The 12,330-nt window shown below is 65.2% G+C and overlaps 1 protein-coding gene across 3 annotated transcripts in view; it reads right to left on the bottom strand.

Annotated features, from left to right (window-relative positions):
* Positions 1 to 14: 14 nt before the first annotated feature.
* RADIL (Rap associating with DIL domain) overlaps positions 15 to 12,330 on the bottom strand; it is a 121,312-nt gene continuing 108,996 nt past the window's right edge. For 2 of the 3 annotated variants that reach the window (XM_042240547.2, XM_042240548.2), the window contains 9 exons: positions 11,705 to 11,865; positions 8,074 to 8,186; positions 7,466 to 7,703; positions 6,826 to 6,998; positions 3,244 to 3,394; positions 1,909 to 2,544; positions 937 to 1,076; positions 708 to 847; positions 15 to 311 (listed from right to left, as the gene is read on the bottom strand). In XM_042240547.2, the coding sequence (XP_042096481.1) occupies positions 206 to 311; positions 708 to 847; positions 937 to 1,076; positions 1,909 to 2,544; positions 3,244 to 3,394; positions 6,826 to 6,998; positions 7,466 to 7,703; positions 8,074 to 8,186; positions 11,705 to 11,865 (1,858 nt within the window). In that variant the 3' untranslated portion in view covers positions 15 to 205. The remainder of the gene's footprint in view (positions 312 to 707; positions 848 to 936; positions 1,077 to 1,908; positions 2,545 to 3,243; positions 3,395 to 6,825; positions 6,999 to 7,465; positions 7,704 to 8,073; positions 8,187 to 11,704; positions 11,866 to 12,330) is intronic. The other variant, XM_027961229.3, reaches the window with a different exon arrangement.

The raw sequence follows: 12,330 nt of genomic DNA, 5'->3' as shown, positions 1-12,330 counted from the left end.
GCCCTACCACCCTCTGGAATATGAAAGATAGTTTATTGAATCTATATTTTTCCATTAAAATCTTCAAACATAAAAGCTCTGTAACAAACATCACAACGTTATGTCATATAAATAGAACATACACGAAGGGGCTGCAGGGGGCGCACCCGCGAGGAACAGCCTGGCAGAGGAGACGTGCAGGCGGGCGGCCCACTGCCCAGGGCGCCTAGGGGGGCGGCGTGCGAAAGCGGACCTTCCTGGCCGTCTCCACATCCGACTTGGCCACCAGAAACCGCATCTTCTTGCCCCCGTGTCGGATCAGATCCACTGCCCTGAAAGCAGCCAAGGGACGCGGCTGGTGTAGACGAGCCCGCCCAGGGAGGACTCGGCGCCGGCCCAGCGGGTGGCGCCTCCTGGTGCCACCTGGGGCGGGGGGGGGGGGGCAGCCTCCCCACAACTGCTGTCCCGAGGGGAGTCAGAGGCAGTAACCCTGAGCCGCCCGAGTGGGACGGAGCTCCAGGATCACACAGCCGGGACGCCCCTGCCACTCCCGAGCCTGAGGCGCCTGAGCCCCTGGGTGGGGACTGCGGTGGCGTCAGGGTGCGTGAGGGAAGGAAGGGGAGGAGGCGACGCTGCGCCGCATTGCTCATCTCCAAAGCGGGTAGTGACAGGGCCGCTGCTGGGCTCTGAGGCGGCGGCCAGGCTCGTCCCCGGGGCGGGGCGCGTACCTCGGGTAGCTCACGCCCGCCAGGCTGCTGCCGTTCACCTCCAGGATGCGGTCTCCCAGCGCCAGCCGCCCGTCGGCCGCGGCGGGGCTGCCCGGGAGCAGGGTCTGGATGTAGAGCCCAGGGGCGCCCAGGGGCGTGTGCTGCGGGAGAGGGGCAGCCTCAGGGCTCCGTGGGGCCCCGGCACCAGCACCTCCACACCTCCCCAGCTGGGCCCGGGGCGGCCACTCACCATCCCGTCGATGAGGCCCATGCCCAGCCCCGAGGGGCCACGCTCCAGCTCCACCACGAACATGTAGCAGAAGTCATCGGTGCTGGAGCTGCGGCTAGACAGGGCCGGAGGGGGCCCGTCCTCTGGGGCCGCACAGGCTCCTGTAGAACGGGAAAGTGCCGCGGGCGGGTGAGGGGCGGCCACTCAGGCCTCTGTCCAGACTCCCCCCAAGTCCGGGACCCGCGTCCAGCTCAGCTGCTCCAGAGGACACTTGCTCCCGAAGGTCCAGGGAAGGCCTGCTGGGGCCGTCCGGGGGACAGGGACAGGCAGGCTGCCTGGTGCTGCCGCTGGGCTCCACCCTCTCAGGAGGCTGAGCAGGGCTCCGCTCGGTCTCACCCGCCTCCCTCCCCAGCCTCACACCCCTCAGCGGTCGAGGGGCGGCCCGGCCTCAGCCCCTCCGAGCTGCGGCCCTGCTGCTCCCCACCAGGATAGCCAGTCCTCCTCACAGGGCCAGCCGTGCTGCCCACCTGAGCGGTGTCCTGCCTCAGGCGCACCCACCCCAGGGACCCTGCCCGAGGGCCACCCACCCAGTTCGGCTGGACACCAAGGACTCGCCAGGGCTGCCCCTCAGCGCCCTCAGCCTGGCCAGCGCCCAGGGCTCCACCTCCCCCATCCTCCCAACCCACAGGCCTTGCACCAGCTCCGGGGCAGAACGCACATCAGGAGCCGTCCATTCCCCCCCGAGCCCCCTCTCCGGACCCCCCACCCTGTGTTCCAGGGTGTTCCCCCCCACCCTGTGTTCCAGGGTGTTCCCCCCCACCCTGTGTTCCAGGGTGTTCCCCCCCAACCAGGCCCAGCTAGGGCCCATTCTGGGTTCCAGGGTGACAGGCGCTCGGGGGCAACTCTGACAGCCCAGCCAGACATGCTGCCCTACTCCGCAGGGGAAGGACCCTGAGGGAGCCGCCAGGGCGCAGGGCAAGCTGGTGGGCTCACCTTCCCGGGAGGCGCCCCGTGGGCCGCCGGGTCCCGTCCTCCGCCCTTCCGGGAGCGCCCTCCCGCAGGCACTGCTGCCTTCGGGCCAGTCGGGGGCCGCAGGCTCCAGGCCGAGCGGCGTGCCTGGGGGTGTGAGCAGGCATGAGGGGTCCCCGTGTGGGTCCGCAGCGTAGGGGCCCCCACGGCTCAGGCAGCTGGGCGGCCTTCCTGGGAGGCCCTGTGCCCAGGGACTCCCCACGGAAGGGAGAGGGTGCTCCAGGCCAGCCTCCTGGGCTCCCCCACCGGGGTCCCTGGAAGGCGGGGGGCAGCTCTGGGCCTCAGGGTGGCCCTCGGGACTGGTGTGGTGTAGGCCCTGGGGAGACAAGAGAAAACTCAGCCCCAGATGTGAGAGGGGAAGCAGGGGCCGCCCCGAGCTGCGGGCTTCCCGCGGCAGCGTCCCCGGCACCTGGAGGCCCTCAGGCCGGGCGGGCGCTCCGCTGGGGCCGGGCTGGCTCCGCAGGCCGCACAGGAAGTGGCGGAGGTAGAGGAGGTGCTGGGAAACACGCTCGTCCGGGCACTCCGCGTCCAGATCCACCTGGAAGCCCTCGCTTGGCAAGACGATGGGCGGGGGGTTTTCATAGGACTCCAGGACCTCCTCTGGGGGGGGGCAAGGGGCTGTGACCTCGGCCAGGAGGTGCTGCCTGCGACCTGCCCGCCGCCACAGGACCCCAGGGACCCGGGGGCGGGACCCAGGCCGGCCCAGCCCCAGGGGCCACCAGGATGACCCAAGCTCCGCCAGGGGGAACATGCACCCCACGCCCTCCCCGGCACCCCCGGCCCAGCACCCGCCCACACTGGGGGGCGCCCTCAGCCATGCTGACAGCAACCCGCACTGTCACCCGCGGGGCACGGCCCACCCAACCCCCAGACAGAGCCCCCCGCAGGCCTTGGACGTGACCCAGTACAAGGGGGGACTGTCCAGAGTCCAAGCCCAGGTGATGAGGGGGAGACGGGGCAAAGCCCCTTCCGTCTGCACCCCCACCCTGCACTGTCCGTCTCTGTCACACGGCTCACGAGAGGAGCTCAGCCAACTCACGAAGAGCGTGTGCACGAGCCTGTCGGCACGGCAGGTGTGCCCAGGACCTCGCTGTGTCGAGCTGCCCAGTGTGGACAGCCTGCCCCTTCCCTGGTGGCCGAGCACTGGGCAAGGCCTCGAGGGGCAGCAGGGACCTGTTACCGAGCCCGGACCTCGGGGGCCAAGGGGAGCCCCAGCCCTGGGCCACCTTCCTCCTCAGGGGTCCTGCCCTGCCCCCACAGGCGACGCCCCAGCTCTGTGCCCCCTCGGAGGGGCCTCACCTGACTTGAAGGCAGCAGGGCTGTCCTGGGCGCCCGGCTCCCAGGCGCTCATGGGACCCATGGCCGAGGCCAGCTGGTACTGAGTCAGCAGCCGGTGCAGCTGCGCAGGGCTCAGGGCGGGGAACGCGGCCCGCAGGCTCGCCCAGCTCATCTGCGACAAGAAGCGCTCCTGGTCAAAGGCCTCGGAGCCCACCCCATGCAAGGGGGGCCAGCCTGCCTTCCAGGGAGCCCCCAGGGGCCAGGCGGACAGTGAGGTCCTTAAGGGGACCGGCTCTGGCTGTGATGGGGACCAGGGAGGGCTCCCGGAATGCTCAGACCACCCCTGCCTTCTGCGGGGGGAGCTTCCGAGGGCCGGGGGTGGGAAAGCACCCTCCAGCCACCAGGGCTCAGGACTCCAGGCAGGAGGCCCTCACGGGGAACCTGGGCGGCAGCTGTGCATCAGCTCCTGAGAAGCAGGCTCCTCCCTGAGAGCCCGCGGGGGCGCGTCCTGCGCAGGCCCTGGCCCCTTCTCTCTGCCTCTCTGGCCTCCTGCTGCTAGGAAGCAGGTGTCACTGCCTGTCCCCTACGGTCCTCCTCTCTCCCTTTGGCGCCTCACTTCCCTGCCAACATCAGAGGCCTGGGCGGGGTCACGGGGGTCCTGAGCTGTGTTGGGGGCGGCCCCACCCTCACCGCACCCCGCAAGGCCTCGGCTGCTTCTCCAGGGAGGGAGTCAACGGGCGCCCGACGGCCGGGCACCCCCTTCCCATCTCACGGGCTCCACTTTCTGAGAAATTCCCTGAACTTCAACTTCCAACTCTGCGCCTCTGCTGCCGCAGCTTTAACTTCCAAGAAGCCCCGCTGTTCTCCCACTCACAGCACCCGGTCATTACGTCACGGATACTCGACTCCTCTTTACGAGGATGTCGGCGGTTTTTTAAACAAGCTGCTTCTCCCCAGACAGCCTGTCTGGAGGGTGGCCAACGACGGTGCTGGGCGGCGAGTGACAGCCCGGGGCAGGACGGCGGGTGGCAGGGAGTGAGCCCATGGGGCTGCCCGCCGCCCGGCAGGAAAGGGCCTGGCGGCCTCACCCCGCCCGGTGACGGCCGCGTCATGGCACAAGCGAGGGAGGCGGGCGAGCTGGCATCCTTGCCGCCGGCTGCTGTCGTAGCAAACAAGCTCGAATGTGGCAGCGAGAACACAGTCTCGCAGGTCTCGGGGACAAACGGCGGGCACGGCTCACGCGGGGCTAGACCGAGGGCCGGGGGCTGTGTTCCCCGGCGGCTCCAGGGCAGGGGTCCCGTGTCCGGCTGCTCCTGAATCCTGTAGGCCGCCGCGCGCCCCGGCCGGTCCTCCGCTGCCTCTCCTGTCTCTCTGACCCACTCTTCTGCCTTCTCTTCCTTTTACGGAAGCAAAGTTGACTGACAGTGCTGCTAACTGCCGGCACAGGTTTATACACACAGAATCACCCACCTGCGGCTCCTTCAGACTCTCCCATCGCGGTTTACTGCAGGGCCCTCTGTGGCTCCTTGCACTGCACGGAGAATCCCTGTCTCCCTACTTCACGCAGAGGCGTTTGCACCTCTTAATCCCAAGCCCCTAACCTCCCTTTTCTCCCTCCCCCTCTGGCAACCACGCGTGTGCTTCCTATGTCTGCAAGCCTGCCTCTGCTTCGTGAATAAGCTCCTTTACGTCTTATCCTGGATTCTGCACACAAGCGACATCACACGGCAACCGTCCTCCTCTTTCCGACTTGCCTAGCATGATGCTCCCTGGCTGCACCCCTGTCGCTGCAAACACCGTTATTCCATTCTTTCTAATGGCTCAGCAGCATTCCACTACACACAGGTACCACGCCTCCCTTCCCATTCCTGTCTGTGGACGCTCAGGCTGATCCCACGTCTCGGATGTTGTAAATAGTGCTGCTATGAACACTGAGGTGCGTGTCTTTCTGAATCAGAGTTTTCTCCAGCACCACAATTCAAATTCATCAATCCTTCAACACTAAATCTTTATGGTCCAACTCTCATATTCATACATGACTACTAGAAAGACCGTTGGCTTGACTCGATGGACCTTTAGCTGGCAAAGTGATGTCTTTGCCTTTTAATATGCTGTCTACGTTCGCCATAGCTCTTCTTGCTAAGAGCAAGCATCTTTTAATTTCGTGGCTGCAGTCACCATCCACAGTGCTTTTGGAGGCCAAGAAAATCTGCCACTATTTCCACTTTTTGCCCATCTATCTGCCACGAAGTGATGGAACCGGATGCCATGATCTTAGCTTTTTGAATGTTGAGTGTTAAGCCAACTTTTTTACTCTCCCCTTTCACCTTCAAGAGGCTCTTTAGTTCTTCACTCTCTGCCATTAGAGGGGTGTCATCTGTGTGCCTGAGGTTGTTGGTCATTTCTCCCAGCAACCTTAATTCCAGCTTGTGATTCAGCCAGACTGGCATTCTGCATGATGTCTGCGTACAAGCCAACAAGCAGAGGGACGGTGCACAGCCTTAACGTCCTCCAGCTAATTTCGAACCAGACTGGTGTTCCACGTCCAGTTCTAACTGTTGCTTCTCGACCTGTTTACAGATTTCTCAAGAGGCAGGTAAGGTGGTCTGGTTTTCCCATCTCTTTCAGAATTTTCCAGAGTTTGTTGTGATCCACACAGTCAAAGATTTTAGCATAAGCAATGAAGCAGAGGTTTTTCTGGAATTCCCTCACTTTTTTTTATGATCCAACGGACATTGGCAACTTGGTCTCTCTCTGGTTCCTTTGCCTTTTCTAAACCCAGCTTGAATATCTGAAGTTCTCAATTCATCTACTGTTGAAGTCTAGCTTGAAGGATTTTTACTATTACCTCACTACCATACGGATTAAGTGCTAAATCGTATGGCAGCTCTATTTTTAGTTTTTGAGGGTTCTCCACACTGTCCTCCAGAGTGGCTGCACCAGTTCACATTCCCACCAACAGAGGGCCCTCCACGCCCTCTCCAGCATCTCTTTGTTTGGGGCTTTTTAGCAATGGCCGTCCTGACAGGCGTGAGGTGATACCGATTTGTAGTTTCGATTTGCATTTTGCTAATAATTAGCAACGTCAAGTACTTTTTCGCGTGCCTTTGGCCATCTGTATGTCTTTTTTGGAGAACTGTCTATTTAGGTCTTCTGCGTATTTTTGATTGGGCTATTTTCTGATACTGAGCTTTATGACTTGTTTGTAGATTTTGGAAATGAAGCCCTTGTCGGTCACATCATTTGCAAATATTTTCCCAGATTTAAGGACTCAAGAGCTTAGATGGGGCCACCAGGTGACTGGGGTGACCGCCCCACCTCAGGGTCCTTCACCTCCGCCTGTCAGCAGGGCGCCCCTGTGGGTCAGGGACGAGACACAAACGTGCTGGGCAGGGTGACAGCTGGGCACCAGGGGCTGCAGCTGGAGGAGGGCACGCAGTGCACTCCTGGATTCCTACCTAGAGAATCCCCATGGACAGGAGCCTGGTGGGCTATGGTCCATGGGGTTGCGAAGAGTTGGACAGGACTGAGGCGTGCTTTGCCTGCACGCAGGGACTGCAAGCTGCTGAGCCCAGAGCGACCACCGCCCCCAGCCCCTCTCACCTGGATGAGCTGGGCACTGGGCGTGGCCAGCAGGTTCAGCGTGCAGGAAAGCTTCCGGAAGAAGCGCTCCCCTGCCTCTCCGAAGCCGGCACTCCTGACCCACTCCAGGAGCTGCTGCAGGCGGGCGCAGGCCTGGACGCCCCTGGGCCAGTGGAAGCAGCTCAAAGAGGGGCCTGCGGGAGGGACGGCGGGAGGGTGATGCGGAGCCCTCGCAGGGCGTCCCTGGGGGAGACAAGCCCAGCAGCGCCCCGGCCTCTGGACAGACGGGAGGCCTTCCATTACTTTCCCAGCTTTCCCCCCTGCTTCCAGACCCCTGGGGGAGGCGGCAGGAGAACCCATGGGCCTGCCCCACTCGCCCAGCCCTGTGCCCCAGCTCTGCCTCGGCCAGAGATCCCAGCGGCCCTGAGCCTGGGCCAGGTGACGGAGGAGATCTGGGCGCTGGTGAGGCTGGGTCAAAGGTCTCGCCAGTTCCCTGAGCTTGATCCTTCCTCTCAGGGGCCGGGGGCTGAGTGGGGACAGCAGGAGCCAGGAAAGGCCGGAGGGCCCCCTGCACATGCTGCCGGGGCGCCTGCCCGCGTCCAACGCAGCACGACGGCCCCCCCGAGGACACGAGTCGCGCCGGGGGTGTACCCGCCCTCACCCTTGTCCAGCAGCTGGTTGAGCAGCAGCGTGCCGGAGAAGAAGAAGAGGTACGCCAGCACCTGCGCGGCGACCTCAGGGTGCACATACAGCCGCCGCAGCAGGTCCAGGGTGGCCTGGTACACGGCCACCACGCGGCGCAGCTCCTCGGGCAGCGGGGGCCCCGTGCTCCAGCTCTCCCGGCACTCTGACTGGAACGGGGGGCACTCCAGTAGGGCTGGGAGGCAGACGTACAAGGCCTGGGGACCAGAGGAAAGCGCTGCCAGCAGAGGCCCAGGGCCCACCCCCGCCACACCACGTGTCAGCCCCACAGGAGCCGCAGGGGTGCAGGAGGCTCAGGAAAGCTCCTGCGGAGGCGCAGAGGGCGCGGGCGGCGGGGGGCCTGGCAAAGGGGTCAGGACGGGCAGGGCCGCTGTTTCCCAGAGCAGCGAAATGGAGGGCTAAGTCTATGCGAGGGACAGCGAGCGAGGGGCCAGAGAGTGGGGCCGGGGAGACAAGAGGGCGAGGCTGGGGTGGGGGGACCGAGTGTTGGGGGACAGAGGGCGGGGCCAGGGGGCCGGGGGGGCCGGAGGGCTGGCGCTCAAGCCCCAGGCGCACGTGGCGCGGCACCTTGGAGACGTAGTAGACGCACTGCTGGAAGGCGTACAGGACCACCTCCTCCAGCATCGCCATGGCCTCCTCGCTGGCCGTGAGGGCGCAGGAGAACAGGGACTCCTTGGAGCCTGCGGAGAGAGCGGCACTGTCACCAGGGCGGGGGGTGCATGGTCGGGGATGCGGACAGGAACCTTCCGGAACCGCCCCGTGGCCTGAGTGCTCCGCCCCACGCCTCCTCTTGGGCTTGGAGAATGAGATAACCCAAAGTCAGGGGGCGACCCACCCTCCCGGAACCGGCCCGCCACCCCTCTCCAGGGCCCCGGCGTCCCGAGGAGCTGGCTGAGGCGGCCGGGACCCAGGCCCCACACCTCCTGCCCGTGGACGCTGAGCCGCTGTGAGCGCAGCAGGCGCTCGTGAACGAGTCGATTCGGGACTCAGTCAGGACCCAGCACCTGAGACGGCAGATCCAGTCCCAATCACTTCTCACTGGGACCCAGGTCAGAGGGCACGGGCCAATGCTCCTCCAGAGACCGTCACTCGGGAGAGCAGCGACGTTTTCCAAGAGCCCACACAGCCCCCAGCGCCCCAGTCGCCCCGCAGGAGCTGCACTGTCCCAGCACAGGGCAGAGGCCCCGGCCCTCGGCACCTGGGGACTCGGGTCCAGCGGGCAGCAGGCAAGTGGTGGGCGGGGCTTCCAGGCTGGGCGGCGGCCAGGGTGGGGGTGTGAGCGGTTCTGGGCGACTCCCCCCAGGAGGGGCTCCGGTAGAGCCAAGAGCCAGACTGGCCATGGGGTCCCCAAGAGCAGAGGCCCCAAAGGGTGGGGCCCCCGAGCGGCCTTTCAAACGAGGGCGCATGATGCCCTGGGGGCAGAGCGGACCAGACGGGACCCCACCCCGGTCTGCACACTCAGCCCCCATCTCTCTACAAGGACAGGAGGCCGCCCGCACGGCTGTCCTCCCACTGTGTGCCCTGCACTGCCTTCTAATTAGCACACATCGTGAACTCACGTCCCGGAATCTCCTCTCAGGCGGGAGGGGCCCAGGAATCAACTTGAGCCCTAAGCCGGGCCCCCGGGAGTACAGGGCTGGGGCCGCCAGTCAAACGGAGAGCAAGCGGTGTGAGTCCATCAGAGACCCACCCAGCAGACCACGCCATCAAGGGCTTGGGCCCCAAGAACCCACCTGACCAGGAAGCCAGAGGCCAGCCTTCGGGGCCCCCCAGGGCCCATCCCAGAGTCTGGCCTGCAAGGTCTCATTTGAGAGCCTCCCTGGGCTTCGGGAGGGCCTGAAACGTCAATACTCTGGCCACCTGACACGAAGAGCTGCCTCAATGGCAAAGACCCTCATGCTGGGAGAGACTGAAGGTGGGAGAAGGGGACGACAGAGAGCGAGATGGCTGGACGGCATCACCAACTCGATGGACACAGGTTTGGGTGGACTCCAGGAGACGGTGATGGACAGGGAGGCCTGGCATGCTGCAGGCCATAGGGTCGCAAAGAGTCAGACACGACTGAGTGACTGAACTGAACTGGGCTTCGGGGGAGAAGCCAGTGGGGCAATTTGAGGGCCCCAGGCCTGCATCCTGCAGCCTCAGATGCCGCCCGCTAGTCTTAGAAGATGGACCTACACCCCTGCGTGGGCACCGGGGCTCCAGTGGGAGGAGCCAACAGAGAAGCGGCAGCTGGGGACCCACAGAGCACAACCCCGGGGTGGCCCCCAGCAGGTGCCCAGGAACCCCCCGAAGCCCCACCAGCACAGCGCAGGCTCTGCCGGTGCTTCCGACTAAGCCCACGCCCCCACGAGCCTGTCGGAGGGCCAGGAGCCTCGGCTGCTCCCAGCTGCGTCCTGAACCCCTGGGCCCTGAGGACACCCCTCCCATCTCGGATCTGAAGCACAGCCTCCAGGTCTCACAGGAGAACTTTAAATGACTAACAAACACCCCCAGATGAGCTAATGTTTTATCTGCCATGTGAACGGGCCTTCTGGGTAAGAGCCTCAAGCAGAAAAGGGTGTTTGGGGAAGAAAAACTCTTTCCAGCGCTCAGGACGAGACGTCCTGCCCTAGCGCTCTTCCCACAGACGCTTCCTGCTGGCGGGCAGGTGGCCGGCACACCCTCAACCTGCCCTGGGCGCCGGGCCGGTGGTGCTCCCTGCTCCCTGCAGGCTGCACGCCCCCAGGCCGTGTTTCTGGGGCTCAGGCCCTGCTGTGGCTGCCCCGGTCCCCAGGGTGGGCAGAGGCTGGACCCCCTCTCCCAGCGTCGACTGGGCTACACAACATCTGGGCCTTGGATCGAAAATAACTCCCTCCTGAGAGCAGAGGCAGCGGCCGAGGGAGCAGAGCACCCCCGCCTCCCGCTTTATGAACGTCAGCCGGACTTGGGGTCCCTCTGCAGGTCAGCGTCTGAAATGATCGGATAGGAAGGGGCGCCAGTGGGACTCACCTGTGAACACCGCGCCCAGAGTCTGGGGGTCGGGTGCGGTCGGGGAACCTGCCTCCAGGCTGGCGACCTGCAGCAGCCTGGCAGGGCGGGGTAGAGCGCCCAGGAACCACCGGGCAAGGCGCACAGCGTCCACGCAAGGAGGACATGGGCAGCACGCCAGGCCGGCGGGCCCAGACACAGACCAGCGGACACAAAGGAGCCACGGCTTCGTACCACGCGTCCACGCAGGCCCAGGACCCCCGGCCCCCAGAGCCTCAGGAACCAAGACAGCCACGGGAAGGAGAGGCACCCACCTCCCCAGCCCTGGCGGGGTCCGCCCAGGGCCTGAGCCCCCACGGGCTCAGCTCGGCCAGGCCTCCAGCCCCGCAACTGTCTCCACAGCCGGCTCCCTGCGGCCAGCTGAGCAGAGAGGACTGTGAAGCCTACCCACGCCGCACACCATCGGCCACCACGAGCCTGTCCTCCAGGAGCTGGGCCGGTTGGCATCAGGCCCGGCAGCGGCATCGGGCCCAGAGCCTCAGGCCAACTGTGAGCCTGGGGCCACGTCCCGGGAAGCAGGAATGGGTCAGTCACGGCATATTCTGTCCCGTCGACCGGCCTCCCCACAGCCCTGCGCAGCCGGGTCTTGGGGCCATGCCCCTGGGAAGCAGCAGCTCCAGGGAGGCTGGCAGGAGTGAGGGACACGCGGTCCTGTCCAGGCCAAAACCGAGCTCTAGCGGCCCGGCCCGCACACGCAGCCCTGGCGGTGTGCCTGGAGGAGCTGGACATCACAGGTGAGCTGTGTGCCGGCCCCTGCCACGCAGCCCCGCTGAGCTCCGCTGCGGGAGCTGGGCTGCGCAGGGACCCAGTGTCAGCCTGCTGCTGCGTCCCAGGACCAGCCAGGGCCCCCAGCCCTGGCAGACACACGTCCGCTGAAACCCCACACGCCTCGGAGCCAGGCCGAACACCACCTTCCCCACGAAGCCCTCCCAGACGGCCCCCTCGGAGCCCCTTTCTCACTGAGCGTCTTCAGCACTTCACGCCAGTTTCATCAACTCTCCAACACACAGTTTCGAGCCTCAGTCTCCGAGTTTCCCATCACACGCTCTCGCGGGCAGCACGCCTCTCTGAAACTCTGCCGCGTGTAGGAGGGGCCGTGGCCGGGGGCCCGCAGTGCCCGCAGCAGAGCTCAGCAGGGCCGCGTGGCAGGGGCCGGCACACAGCTCACCTGTGACGTCCAGCTCCTCCTCCAGGCTCTGCATGTACAGCGGGCACCTCTGCTGGACGAAGTAGAGGAGCTCCACCGAGTTGGACATCCAGAAGAGGACGTGCTGCAGGTCGGGGGCCAGGCCGGCCAGGGAGAAGCTGGTTGCGGACGGCGGCTCGGGGCTGCCGGACAGAGAGACCCAGGGTCACCGGGAGGCTGGCCCGCCCCTCCGCTACCCCCGGGCCGCCACACCCCGCCAGCACCCTGCGTCGGGCTGGGCAGTTAAGACTCAGACCCCTGACAGCGAAAGGCACGTTGCCCACGAACCTCATGGGAGGAGTGCCTGCGGCCCCAGAGCAAAGGCCTCTGGCGGATTCACTGTCTTCACGCCTTCTCTCAGAGTTAGGTTGCACGGGAAGGGGGCTGCGACCGATCAGACAAGCAGCAGGGGTCACAGCCCTGGTGCTCAGGAGCCAGAGAGAGGCGCCACGTTCTAAGCTCACAGTGGAGCTAACAGGGAACGATGGCGTGACTGCTCGGGGGGCGGGCAGACAGGGCCGGCTAAGCACAGCAGGACCCGAAGATGGTGGCAGTCAGTGGGCCGGGAGGAGGGGTCACAGGGGTCACTGGAAGATTTAACGATCAGG

The sequence above is a fragment of the Ovis aries genome, chromosome 24 (assembly GCF_016772045.2).
Source record: "Ovis aries strain OAR_USU_Benz2616 breed Rambouillet chromosome 24, ARS-UI_Ramb_v3.0, whole genome shotgun sequence".
In the NCBI taxonomy this organism is placed as follows: domain Eukaryota; kingdom Metazoa; phylum Chordata; class Mammalia; order Artiodactyla; family Bovidae; genus Ovis; species Ovis aries.
The sequence above is the reverse complement of the archived record's forward strand: the minus strand, read 5'-3'. Positions and strand labels throughout refer to the sequence as shown.